The following is a 14,789-nucleotide window of genomic DNA, read 5'->3' on the forward strand; positions in this document are numbered from 1 at the left end:
CATAGCCTTTGAGATCAATATTTGTTACTGAGCAGATTTCTTGATAAATTTGGATGCCACTTGTAATAATTTTTCTGTAGGAAACTGAACGTATAAGAAAAGAAGTTTGTAATACGCATTTATGGTAATTTATTTATCACGTTCTCACCAAGACAGCTGATATACGACGCGCGCTCCAGAATTCGTCTGCACACTTGATGCGTTGGCAGTGGTCAGTTCACCGTGGACAGGCCGTGTTTTGCCGATGCGTTTGCTGTCAAACACTTTGAATGTTGCGGCGATTGCTCGAAGGAGCCGCTTCTGTGAATACTTTAACACAGTTACGCAGACTTTGCGCGACTATTTGAGCGCGTTACATCCGATGCACGGCGACCGCACTGTCAAGTTCGCACAGGCGTTCACGATTGGGCTCGTGGTCAGTTAACATAACGTGAGTGCATGTTTCAACACCTCGCCGAAATCACTCGCTTAACATTAGTTCCGGTAAATGTGTGCTGATCTTGATCCTCACGACTGAACGCTGCAGATGCAATAACGGATCTGCGATTTCCTTCTTCCCTTACAGTTTCGGTACGGACGGTCTTCACGAGCTGCAGCGATATGGGAAATGCCGAAACCCACGAGGGAGCACCTCCACCAGATTTGCTCAACAGACATCTCGACCTTAGCGTCAAAGTCGACGACCGCTCCTTCCACAAGGTATATAATTTACATAACGCGGAAAACATATTTCGCACGTACCAGTGCGTGTTCTGAGCGCACGCGAAACACACACACACACACACACACACACACACACACACACACACACACACACACACACACACACACACACACACACACACACACACACACACACACACACACACACACACACACACACACACACAACATAACGAACGTGTTATGCTGCTTGAGTCAGTTTCGTCGAAACCCCTACTAGCCACACAAGTTGCGTTTGCGGACGATCACAGTATCAAGCCAACTATCTCTAGAATTGGAACAAATGCTTATGAATGTCATAAAAATAAGTATTTATTCAACATGCTGATCCAATCAAGCACTAAAAAAATGGCATTTTGGGTATGATTTAAAAAAAATAACTCGGGATGTAAAAGCTGCAACGCAGAACATTCATTAGTTGACTTGCTGCATTAAGAACCTCAGACACAACAACGCTATATTTTATTTTCACACCTACTTGCCTCCAAAAGTAGGCAAAATGCATGCATCATAGTCGTGGTGAAGTCATTATTTGAAAAATTGGAGAGTTGTAATTTCCCCACACAAAGCACTACTGGCAAAAAAATCAACTCCAGCACTTGTCAATTGGGTGCCGCAGAGCTACAGTTGACCTGCCAAGGGGGAGCCGAGCCCCTCCTTAAGATATGGAGGGGGAGCCAGGCCCCACTGGACCCCCCTGACTTCAAGCCCTGCTGACGAATAGTTTAAGCAGCAACTTGTTCAACTGAGAATGAAAGAATAATATACGCGGGTACAAAGGGAAAACAAGGTGTCATTGTGTGTGCTTCCAGGAGCAGTATCGATCACTTTCGGCGATACTATGTCTTTCGTGGCTTAGCCCGCGACAGCCTATGAGAACTTAGGATGCATGCTCACAAGGTTGTATGCATGTGTCATAAGCTCTCATTGGTTGTCACGGGCAGAGTCTTGGGGAATCTATACAATACTATCACCGAAAATGATTAGCCTAGAATGCATTTCCGGGACATCAATAAGGTAACGTGGACCCCAAACCTGCTGGCTGGTACCTGGGTTGGGACTTATCGCTCTGGTTACAGCTTTGATACCCCACTGCCCCTTAGGTGCCCCAGAGAATTGATGTGGGTTGCTGTATTATAATCCCTGGTGCTTTCCTGAGGTTTAATTGGCAACAGTCTTAAATTAACACTAGTCAGAACCTTGTCCTAGTAACCTACAGCTGTGGAAGCTCAAAAGACCTGTTTTTTCTTTTTCTTGTTTGTTACAGCACATCAGTGGTGACCACAGCGAGAAGAGCCTCACAGACCTTCCCTGGAGCCTCAGAGATGCCGTATCATTGTACGAATCGCTCAATGTGTCTTTCAATGAACTGGCAACGTTGCCTCCCGAGATACCATTCAGACTGCCGCATCTACGCATCTTGGATCTGAGCTACAACCGGCTCAAGTCCCTGCCGGACAGCGTCGGCTTTCTCTTCCACCTCGAAGAGCTGCTAGTTCCTTTCAACCAGCTTGAGTCCATACCGGATTCGATAATCTACTTAAAGGTGCTTCAAAAGCTTGACCTCTCGCACAACTGCATCAAGCAACTCCCCGACAACCTGGGGAAAGTAACGACCCTGGCCAAACTGAACGTGAGTCACAACAAGCTCACGTCCCTGCCAAAGTCGCTGGGAAAGCTGCCCAACCTGAAGACAATTCTCGCTGCCGGGAATGCCGACATCACGAGCCCGCCCCTAGCGGTCTGCGAGAAGGGGTCGGATGCCGTTCTTCAGCACCTGAGGAAGTCGGTCCACATACAGGAGAAGCCGACGCTGCGAGCCGTCGAATGCAACCAGTTCCCGAGGGTGCGTGGAAACCTGGTGGCGACTTCGGTGCCAAACCTCCACTCGGCGCATGCGCAGTACTTGCAGATACAGACAGACACGGTGAACACGGCAAGCCGCATCAAGACTCCTCTGCTACCACCTATTGGGGCTACCAAGTTGGAGCCCAATATACTTACGGACAGGATAACAGGTTCGTCTCGGTGTGAACGCCAGCCTGTCCTGTTTGGGTTGCAAATTTGGCAAGTTGTTAACAATTCATCTTCAGTGGCACCACTTGCGACATAAATGTGCTAGAAGAACACAGGATGTGTGCTGTCCTACATTCTGTTCTTTCTCTTTGCACATTCTCAATTGTCATACGTGGTAGGGTAGGGATGAGGAGAGAGGTAGAGGGCAGGGACAAGATTCGCCTCCCGCTTTTGTGTAATGGTAGTCGAAGCAACTTGATAAAGGAGGTGGGCAACAGGCACTGCAGGCGGTGTGGAGGTGGGTGGGTGGGGGGGAGGGGGGGGGGTGATCGCCCCTACCGCCCCCCCTCTGGATCCGCCACTGCATGTTTCGTTGCTTTTACTATGGGAGTATACATCGTTTGTTGTGTGCAGGTCTGCTGTATGGAGCTGCCATCGGCGACGCGATCGGAGTTGCAACCGAGTTCATGACTGTGGATGAGTGCGCCTTCTACTATGACCCCCAGTGCCTCGAGTATACATCTATAAGGAGAGACGAGCATCGAGTGCGGTGGAAGCAAGGAGACTGGACATGTAATGCCGACCAAATGGCAAGCTCAGCTTTGATTTGGCACACAGTTCTGTCTATTATGCAAATAAAAAGTAGAAGAAGGTACATCAAAAGTGAATGACTGACTATAAAGACAGGAACAGAAGATAGCATTTAGCTATCAAACCTCAATATAACGACTTCATTGCTTATAAGGAATTATTGGATGTAACGAAGATAAGCTGAAATGTGTGTAGTGGGGAAGAAACAGCAATGCATCCAGCAATGGGACACTATCTAAGTGTGAGGTGCAAGCACTGATCGCGAGCTGTCGGCGCCGAGACTTCACCACTACATCTGTTTTGCCGACGTCAACGAGTAAAGAATAATATGCTTGCATCAAAATATTGGATGCAATGGAGGCACTTTTGCATCAGATGCAACTTCATTACAAGGAGGCTTGACAACATTGTACCTTTTACAGCCTTTAGAGTGTGACTATAACGTAACCCCGATTGCCATCGTACCTGTGTTTATTTCTATTAATGCTGCTGAAAAAGGAGCAAAATGGAGCCAATTACGTTTCATCACCTAACATGGAAGATAAATGGGATTAAATAAATCCTAAAGGAGGAGTAAAAGAACACCTCATTTTATAAGCTTTATAGGCTTTTGGTGTTTGCATTTCTTCATTCTGTCCCCATTTAAATGTGGCCGCTTCAGCCGGGAATCAAACCATGACCTTGTGTTTAACAGAACAACATAGTACAGCATAACATAGTCACCGAGCCATCATTGCAGGTCTTCTCCGACATGCACCTATTCACACGCGTCAGCTGAAATTTGCTAAGATAGCATAATGCTACTTTGTCAGCAGAAACAAGCATGGGCAAAAATAAGCACCATTCACATTCCTTTTTTCTTTCTCGTACTTTGCATGTGTTTCATCCTAAAGGACTATTTTGTTTCCAACTCCTGCTTGCAGTTTTTAGTGCTTGATTCATTGCTGCGATGGGCTGGCGTTGTCGACGAGCTTGACTTTGCAAAGCGACTGGTGTCCTGGAAACGATCTGGCGTACCTGAGCTTGGAGATGCTGAAGGTTTCCTCCTGTCTGATCTTACCAAACTGGTTAGTCACATTATATCTTTTAGAAAAGGAAAAAATAATCATTGTCATTCTCTCTATGGTTATACAAAGCTTTGTGTTCTGGGAAACCTGTACGCAAGCGGACGATGATTTTTTTTTCGTTTCATGACCCTTCATCCACCTTGTGGGCTTCTGCAGAACTGATTTGCCATTATAGCTTCTAATAAGCAACGAGCAGTTCGTTATATTAATATTAAAATGCACAAATTGTGCACCTTTGTGATGTCATGTAAGGCAAGTGATTATCTTAGAAACCAGTCAGAACTGCTCGGAAACCTCTTTAAAGACTGCAAGGCCTCTTTGAAATTCAAAGTCTGCTTAATGGCTGGCGATGACAAGTTGAGACATTTCCTGGCCTCTTGGTTAGTTTTGGTGCAATATTTGTCGCATTACCTATGCTAGGACCAGCAGCGTGTTCAAGTTCCTTATGGAACACTGTGACAGTATAGGAATCACATGACAAGGAAGTGCAGATCCTTTGATTGTTTTCCGAAACTCCACTGCGCCCAGCGGTAGCACAGTTTACTTGACATTTATTATACTTGCGCAGCACAGTGCGACTAATTCTGTGGTAGTAAAAATTGCTTGTTCTGTTGAAGCTTGATAAAATAAGCACTGATATGAGGGCGATAGTAATAATATGTTACAAATATATATATATATATATATATATATATATATATATATATATGCATAAGCTTATAACAGATGTATTTTCATGATCGATTGCATTAATAAGGCAAAGGCAACACCTTGCATATTGTTTTAGTTGCCATACTGAAGTATACATTTGCTAGATTCGTTATCAGGATACTTTAATACTGTGAGACAGAGTGTCAATCCAAAGTTTCCACTTCCCCAGCATTTCCACCTGTTAAATGCCACTGCAGTGGTGCTTTTAGTATAGGCAACGGTAATTAAGCTAGAAACTCTGCAGCTACAAGAGTCACGGCAACGTTTGACATGTAATCTACATATTTTCTGCAACAGGTGCTTCAAGAGGAAGGCTACATGAATGCCCCACACCAAGTGGCATTGCAGGTTTTTCAACGAAGCCAGCCTGCCTGCAACAACGGCCTTGGCAAGCCACACGAAGCTGGCACACCAGTCCTGGTTGACAATGGATCCCTGACGAGGGCTATTGCACTAGGTATTCACTATAGGAGGCACCGTATAGTTGCTGGGAAAACAGCGCAAACAACAGGACTCAACAACATCTTGATTTTAGTGCTAAAAAAAACTAACACAGGAACACATGGCTCCCACTGCAGAAAATGCACGTGCGAGCCAATATTTCGCAACGCTGGAAGAAAGCCCATGAACTCTTAAAGGCGCTATCACATAAAGAAAAAATTATGATTGTGTTAGCGACACGTCCATCTACCTTTATAAGAGTGAGATAAGGTTTTTTGATGGAACAGGTCCATAGCCTGATTAGTGGTCTTGTCTAGATATGCGCTCGGTTCGTCTGCGCATCACTATGCTATATATCTCTTTGCAACCTATTGCTATAAACTGCTTGTTAGTAGTGCTTATCCTCTTGTCTCTTATGTGTTCGTCCTTTTTAGCACTAAAATCAAGATGTCAAGTATTCACCAACTCGCCCAGCAACAAGTTCTTATTATACAGGACTCAAGAAGAAAACCTATGGCAACACTATTGTACGCCATGTATGCTGTATGTGCAACAATGTTGTTGGGCATATGTGCATGTTTTATGTACAACAGTGCTGTTGTACGATTATCCTCCTGGTGTCCTGCTGTTTACAATGTTTTACTGGGGCGTCACAAACAAGCCAGCCCAAATATGCTGTTAACCTTTGGGGCTTTCTAACAAAAAGTTTTATGAGAACCTCCATTATAAGGTTCGATGGCACATCAATAGCTGCCTGCATGTTACCTGTATCATTTTGTTTTGCACTCTATAGAATTGGAATGTTATGATCGACAAGATCAGAGTCGTGGGATAGTTAGAACAATACTGGTTTGTGCATTGAATGTACGGAACAGTGCCATGAGTATAATACAATGTAGCGAGGCATGGGCATTCACACTGACATGGTCTTTCATTTGTGGCTTGTACGGCATGAAAAGTTCCGAGCCTAGAGGTTAGTGGCAAATTAAGCGTATAAATTTTCTTGATACATGATCACGCCTTGACACGGTATCTTAGGATAGAAGACGTGAACTGGCCTTTAAATATGCGCAGGCATACCAGTGTTCCACAACTTGTCAGAGGTTGCGTCGAATTCCGTGCGGATATGCCTGGCCACCCACCCGGAGGAACAGTGCAAGGCGGCATCCGTGGCCATTTCAACAACTCTCGCAACCATTTTGCAGGTGAATAACGAGCCACAAATTATTTGAGCTCACGAATGTTCGTGCACAATATTAATTTCACTTTGACCCTTCCTCTGCAGGGCAAGCACAACCTGTACAGCTGCGTGGATGTGGATAGGCTACTCGACACGGTGTTCCAGCTCTCAGTGAAACAGTTGACGAGTGAGAGCAGCATTGCAAGCTTCAAGAAATGCTTCGAAGCAAGCTGCTTTGAGGAGTGAGTTTCCACGCAAGAGTGCTCTCTAGTCTTTATTTCTTTTTATTGCCTGATTTAACTTATATCTGCAATCCCATGTCTTCCAGTGATATGTTTGTTGCTCAAGGCTTGCAACCTACGTATGTACTGAATTTCCCTAACTTGAACAAAGTGTTTGTTAGACCGCGACCCATAGAAGTGATGTACTTGTTTCATCTAATATTTGTTACAAAATTAGGCATGACAGCTGCTACATTTATGGTTGAGACAATGTTTAAGCCTTTCAGACGCTATGTACACAATTGTGTACACCACTTGTTTTTGCTAGTTGTATTGACTACTGGCTAAGAAAGAGCAAGATACATTGAGCTTTGGATATTTTGAACCTCGTGCATAATAAACTTGTTTTCATTTAACTGCACTTTGCTGTGTAATGTTGGATATGATCACTTTACTGAAGGCACTACCATGTTTGACAAGTCGTTTGACATGCCGCTTCCGCGAGCCATGCGAAAAGTATAATTTTTCATTGCTCGATGGACATACACAAAAACGACTTTGTGCTATATTTCTAGCCTGAGATTTCATTCTGTTTATGCAAAAGCATAGTATAAATGACTTCAGAATAAATACATATTTAATTACAATTCAATTAGGATTAATTACTGTAACACACATAAATTAACCTATTATGAAATTATTTTTGTTGCAGTGGAAAATCGAGTGCCTCGAAATAATTTTGTATCAATTTGGCGCATTCACAGACAGTTTTTATAGGTGGCGTGTGAAAGAGTTAAGAAGTGCTCATGCATAAATGACAGTAGTCCTGCTAATGCAATATGCTAATCACATAATGTACGTGCCATTGCACTTTCATTCTGGACAGTTGCACACATCAGCAATGGGACAGAGTACAATAGTGCAAGCTCACAACACTTAGAGCCTTATTGATTGGGTCTCAGATCGATCGGTGTGGTCTGGTACACGATCCTGCCTCATCTTCACAAATTCAGTAATGTAAACTTTGATCAGTGCTACAGAATGCACGTATCTTCTCATAACAAATGCATTAGTGAATCCATGTTTTTGACTTCACAGAACTACCTAGTACCACCAGAATATAAAGCGTGACCACACTAGAGTGCATCATTCAAAAGTACTTGCCGTGAAATTTATGTTTTACGCAGCAAGTTGTGGCGCAACAACACCTGCTCAGTAGCAATCTGCCATGGTAGCCTAGAGGCTATTGCAATGCACTGCCAAGCATAAGGTCATGGGTTCAATTCCTGGCTGCAGCGGCTGAATTTCGATCGGGACGAAATGCACTTAGGTTTAGGTGCATTTTAAAGAACCCGAGGTAGTCAAAATTAATCCAGAGTCAACTACTACATCATGTCTAATAATCATATCATGGTTTCGGAACGTAAAACTCCAGAATTTCATAAACAATTAACCCGCTTAATAGTAAGACTTGCCATGTTTTTGGATGCGCAGATTGCAGCTGAATGATCAGCAGTCGAGCAGTCACCCATTCAAGGCCTTATCTGCAAGCATCATGGCTCTGAAGCAGTGCACTGACTACAGGTGAGCATATATTATGCAGCGTTAAAGAAACCTTGACTTGTCTCATGAAAGTGCGTTATTCTGTGCTTACAAATTATGTGAGCCTAATACGACTCCACTGAGTGCATAGAACAGGTGGGGGATAACCCCCCCTATATTCATAATTGCAAACATACTCTTGAAAGCCATCTGCAGCATGACTAAATCACATCTCTTCGTATGGATCGCTTGAATATGTAGACACTACCCGCACAAGCAGTTGCAGTGTAAAATCAGTACATTTCTAGTAGTAATTAATTGAATGGGCATGCAAAATTTCACCACTCATCAAACTGTCATCCTTTTCACCTCAGCCTCACACAATTCCCTTGCATAGACAGCGTAAAGTGCATGGAGTGCAGGAGAATCGTTTCACGGAATATCATGGCAATTTCAAAAAATCTCATTGCGTGTTCATGTAATAGCTGTACTGCAATTGCCAACCATATCAAAGTTGAAGAAAAATGGTAGCATCAAGGTTTGAAGGCTGCAACTCAGCTATAAAGAACAGCACTGAATTATCGTAAACTGCACCTGATAAGGGACAGTCCGTAGCACTAAGCCTTGTCCCTCAAATGCAACAGATACCACTCCAAACGGTTCCACAGTTGCCCCATGAGAGCATTTCTACATTTTCTGTGTATATTGCTAGGGAAATCTGAGTTGGGTTCTGATATAATAAAAGCTTCCTATCAAACCAATTCCCACAATGTCTTCTATCCTCATAGTGCAGTGGAATCTTGTTAGACAACCTTGATGTACTGACAAGGTATGTTTCATTTGATAGGAGTTTTGTTTAATGAGAAAGATGCACAGTCTGAAATCACACTTGTCTAGAAAGGTCAAGCGCATAGCTTTGGGTGCTGGTGCTGTCCATAGTCAATTCCGAAGAAGCTTCCGTTCATGCTTGAATTATAGCACAAGGAGCTAGCATGCATTATGATTATGTTTTGTTTCATTACAGTGTTGGTCTCTGCATATTAATGCAAAAAATGGCAGTTGAAGTGGCCGACTGGCCACTCTAGACAAGTGTATTCAGACCCGTCATGGTGGTCTAGTGGTTACAGTGTGCGACTGCTGACCCGAAGGTCACGGGATCAATCCTGGCCGCGGCAGCTGCATTTTCGATGGAGGCAAAATTGCTTGATGCCCATGTACGTAAGTTCAGGTGCACATTAAAGAACCTCAGGTGGTCAAAATTTCCGGAGCCCTCCACTATGGTGTCCCTCATAATCACATCATGGTTTTTGGACGTTAAACCCCAACGATTATTACTGACTGTGATTTAGACTGTGCTTTAGGGCTGTGGCACTCAAATACAAAACTAACCGAACTAAAAGCAGTTGTTCCAGTTAAGCAGCTACTCCGTTTAAACATTTTTGTTTATTGAGATTCTGCTGTACTATTTATTTACTGTTCAGGTCTACGATCAGCCATTTGGCCATGCAAGGGGGACACAGCAGCGTCAACTGCTGCCTGGCGGGTGCCTTCCTCGGCTGCCGGGATGGATTTTCGGCCCTGCCCGAGTCCTGGGTGCAGGGACTGCTGCCAAAACAGCGCGCATGGCTCAACGAGCGCGTCAACAGCCTGCTCGACAAAATGGGTCTTCCCTAAATGCTGCTTCCCACCCCCCTCACCCTCACAGACCAGAGAACTGCCTTCGCAAAGAATCGGGATCCTTCACGAGAGGAGTGCTAGTTGGTGGAACTGGTGGCATGTGGTGCTGGTACAGCCTCGGACAGACTTATCTGGACCACAGATGCACTGGACCTGGAAATACATCCACACTGTCTAGTGCAGGCTACTGGTGCAAGACTTAAATGAGCTTAAATTTTGGTAGTACTATACGAGCGAAGTGGTTTTCGCATGTGCAGCTCATGTAAAAATTTCAGCATGACGTTGTTTACGGCACGATAGTGTATATGCATGATCATAGAATCGCAGAATTTGACAGGAACGTCTTCTTCCAGGAATATGCTGTACATATTCTTTTTCTCTTCAACAAATTGTTACTAACCTTGTATGATTATTTCATTATACTGAACACTGCAGTGCTATTCTGGATGCAATGAAATTCCGCCATATTGCCTATTTTGTAATATTGTGCGCTTAGATTGGCTAAGCCCCGTCTGTTTGTTTCATGAACTAAGATGGCGGAATTTCGAAACTTGGCAAAATTTGATGTCGTACAGACAAACACGCCTGGTTTGACCCGTCTTTCCAAGTGCTTTCTTACGATCATCTATTGTAGTAATGTGCCTTCATATCTCACTAACCTACTGCCAATGTACAATTCTTCATGAACCCTTACTTAGGTTTGTTAATGTGTATTATGCGACAGTGCGTTTGGATGAAACGGGGCTAACTTGGTGTTGATTTAATTGCACTGTCACACCCTATGTGGAATTCGAGCAGGTGTAGTCATTGACAAGGTCACGGTGAACACAACAAATGGCTTGGCAAAGTGGCGAACGAAATTGATGAGCCACAAATTGTAGGGTTCTCATTAAATTTCTTTCTTGCAATCTCCTTATCTACAGGCACAGCTTGAACGTTAGTTGCTCCTACAACTTGAAGACATTTAGCTCCTCCATGTTTCTCGTGGTATGTTTAATATTTCCTATATCTGCATGCAGATGAAATGTGCAGAGAGGCCACATTTTTGTATGTTGAGCTAACACAGAAATCAGGTTATGAAGGCTTACTGACCAACAAACACCTTATGAAGTCCATAATATTCAAAAAATGTTTATTACGAGTTAGCGATGCTTTGATTGTTCCTATATATACGTGCATGTAACATTGTCTGCCTCTCAGTTCAAACTAGGATTTCTTTCCCCATATTTTTGTAGCTAATGCTGATGCATGTATTAAAGCTCTTAAAGTTTTAAATGTGGCCATTATCTGCAAGTCTGAAAACCAGGGCCTCTACTTTTCCATCTACACTAACAGAAGATTTGTACGAGCTAGAATTGTGTGACGCGTTTGTCATCACTACCGCAGATGATAGTGCAATCTCCCTTCTTCTCATGTTATGTGGAAGTCTTATCTGTGATATCGTACGTACTTGGCATGGCAGCTTATAGAGCAAAGATTGTAGTGTTGGTTATTTTATACATTTATGTACATTTGAACAAATGAAAAAGAAGAGAGAATGCATGATGCAGCAATTGTAAGTACCAGGGCTTTTTCCAGCTTGGTATCCCGTTTTTGAAAGAATTCAGCAATGCTTCAAAAAACACTGCCAGCTTTCAAGTTCCGTCAAGGAGTTTCACAAAAAAGTGCGAACCAGTTACGGTGCCAGCTGTTTCAATTTTTCGGCGCTCAGACACATTTTACTTGCACGAGTAGTAAGGAGATGACGTGACACAAGGTGTGGCCTCGGGGATCGGCGCGGAAAACTTTTGTCCCGCTCATCACTACGAAACTGACAACACCGAGTGGTCTTATGTGGCTTTGCTGCTCAATACCAAAGGCCATGTTATACATTACCCTTCTTTGTTGCTTGCTGTGTTGTGATGTGCGATAATCGGCGAGCCAACTTGTCTTGCCAGTTATCACACATCATAACACAACAGCGTTACCTTCAATGCATAATTGGCGAGTGAGCTAGGCTTGCTAATTATGCATTGAAGGTAATGAAATCAGGTTATGTGAGACTTCTTGAGCCTTTCGTGAGCACTCAAGAAATTTTGGACACGAATTACGATGCAAGAAAGTGCCAGTTTGCTTAAAAAGAGCTCTTCATTTGTGGTGTCTTTTACTGACATTGTATATATGCTCCCTTCGGTCATTGAACTATTGGGCCTATCCAGCTTTTGTGTGAATGGCAGATCAGTGACACACTAGCTGTAAGAATGAAACAACAGCATTTACTTCCAGTCTGCAAACAGCTGCTACTATCACTTTGCAACCTAAATGGGCCTGACGGCAATGACTATTAATGTTTGCTAGGGTGCTAGCAATACCATTGTGAAACTAGCTATATTGGACATCAATTCAAAAGAACAATAAAAACAACTTGAACAAGAAGAAGGTTACCGCATTCAGAAAGTCTCAAAGTAAAATGCCTTGCTTCTAAATTTACCTCCCTAGGGACCAATCCCCCTTTTCAAGCTGCTGACTGAAACGACCAATTGATAACTTCATGTGTTGTGTGCTGTTTATGTTAAATGCAGGCAGCTGGCAGTTTTTTTGTTTTACTAACCTTTACTCCTTTGGAATAATATTTGAGCACGACTGGTTCCTTTGGAATAATATTTGAGCACGACTGGTTTTTCTTTCTTTGTGCAACTTGTCCGTTCCCAACAAAGAAATGTACTACAAGACATTGTACCGAATTGTGTGCCGTGTTTTAATGTCACGATGATTGGATGATTAAAACTGGTTCACTGGTGTTTTGAAATGTTTTTGTTGTTGTTATGCTTGTTTGGTTAAAGTTCTTTTGTACCGCATGTATTTACACCCACATTCTGTATGACAGTTTGTGAGCTTCTTCAATATATATCCCGCTTTTCTTCCGTATAAAGTATGGTCTTGGTGGTGGCCACAAAACCTCATGTTTCTAGTAATTTCACGAATCAATCAGGACTATTTCAACAATGTTGATGGCGTAACTTCAGAATGTTGAAATCAGCTAACGATTCTCCTAATGAAAAAGAGGAACAAAGGTGGGAAACAGTTTCATGCATATTGTGAACAAGCGATTAATAACAGCTGTTAAAACACTGTGCACTGTTTCACACAGTGCCAATACTAGTAAATACTCGCAGGTGTGCGTGAGTGACGTGCCATCAAAACGAAAAATTGGCGAAGCTTGCACTAAGTCGCGCAAGGCTTGAAACAGCGAAACTGGACGATTCCGAAGTCTAATCTGGTTGCTTCTAGGTTGTTGCTAGGCTTTAGCAAGGTTAGTCACGACATGGATGTCCAAACTCCAGAACCGAGCGTTCGCACCTCTCATAGATCTACGGGAACGTCATCGTTGCCATAGGGTTTCCATCGCTTCGAGGGCTCTTCTCGCAGCCGACGTTGCCTTTCCCGTTCCTAGTGTGGCAGCTTTGCACTAGTCGTGCCAAGCCTGAAGGAAGAGCGCAGCTGGGTGGCCCTTTTTCTATCTTTTTATGTCTTTATTCCCATTATTTCTCTCAATTTTTTTCTCTCTCTTGCTTTCTATAGATTTCTCTCTCTCTTAGTGAGCCAGTGTTGAGTAGTGGGATTTGCCCAATTTCTGTGGCACATAGCCGTTCACGATGATGATAGTTTTCTGACAGGCCGCACAAATTACAGCTAGCGCAAACAGCTTCGCTGTTAGTAAGGATGCTCAATACACTTCTGAGGAACCACGCTCCCCAGAAAAGTTAAAGGGGTCATGAACCAGTTTTCCAAGTCATTACTGAATGACCTCAATATCCGAGTTCATTGCTTCACAAATCGATTGCCGCAAGAATTTCTCGAATCCATCAAGAACGAGCAAAGTTGCAGGTGTTTGTCACGCGCTTAAACCACTTTCTCTCTCCTCTCGTTGTGACGAGCACACTAGAAGCTAAGCAGGGAGTGACGGCACAAGGCAAAAGAAGTTATGTCAGTGCGCGTAATGAAATGCGATTGCTCTTTCTTGTCGCGATTCCTAAGCGCATGAGTGTGGCTCATTGTGTAATGTTAGCACACTATGGAGTGCAGCGCCAGCATGTGGCGGCACCGTGCGGTGATAAGCACATCTGATCCAAACACCCCTCTTGATTTACGTCGACTATTGGCCAATAGCATATTATTTGTTGTTTGATGTTAAACAGCGGATGCCGACAGCACTGAAGCATGTGAGGACAGGCCTCTGGAAAAAAGGAGGGTGCCGGAAAAAATGGCGATTTCGCGCTCCACTGGTAAACTCTTCTTGCTGTGCACGACTGCAAGATTTAGCTGAGATGTTCATAGCAAAGTCTGCTTTCCGCAGGATGTGTTTTCTCATCAAGCAGAAGGGGTGGTCCATGACCCCTTTGAAGACTCTTCAGAGAAATGGCCTTTTTAGGAGCTGGCTCGCCAGGTTCTTAAGCTGGGGCAAAGCCCCCCTGCCGTAAGCATAACCTTAGTTCCAGAGGCGACCACTACAGGCACAGCTCACGCAAAAGAGAAGTCTTCTTCCTCTTGTTCTTCGAGCGCCTTGATGATAATATTAACGCAGGCAACTGTAGCATAGCCAACTGGAGCGGCGCTCGCTCCACTCCAGCAGTGCGCTTC

General features: G+C 43.7%; 1 protein-coding gene across 1 annotated transcript; it reads left to right on the plus strand.

Moving 5' to 3' along the window:
• Positions 1-216: 216 nt before the first annotated feature.
• Positions 217-12,957, plus strand: LOC119396376 (uncharacterized). The gene is made up of 10 exons (XM_037663574.2): positions 217-430; positions 566-699; positions 1,991-2,741; positions 3,154-3,329; positions 4,254-4,397; positions 5,406-5,565; positions 6,624-6,754; positions 6,835-6,971; positions 8,445-8,534; positions 9,974-12,957. Exons 2-10 carry the CDS (start codon positions 601-603, stop codon positions 10,164-10,166), a joined length of 1,881 nt encoding a protein of 626 aa, XP_037519502.1. The 5' UTR covers positions 217-430; positions 566-600; the 3' UTR covers positions 10,167-12,957.
• Positions 12,958-14,789: the final 1,832 nt, after the last annotated feature.

Source organism: Rhipicephalus sanguineus, chromosome 6 (genome assembly GCF_013339695.2).
Source record: "Rhipicephalus sanguineus isolate Rsan-2018 chromosome 6, BIME_Rsan_1.4, whole genome shotgun sequence".
NCBI classification, from domain to species: domain Eukaryota; kingdom Metazoa; phylum Arthropoda; class Arachnida; order Ixodida; family Ixodidae; genus Rhipicephalus; species Rhipicephalus sanguineus.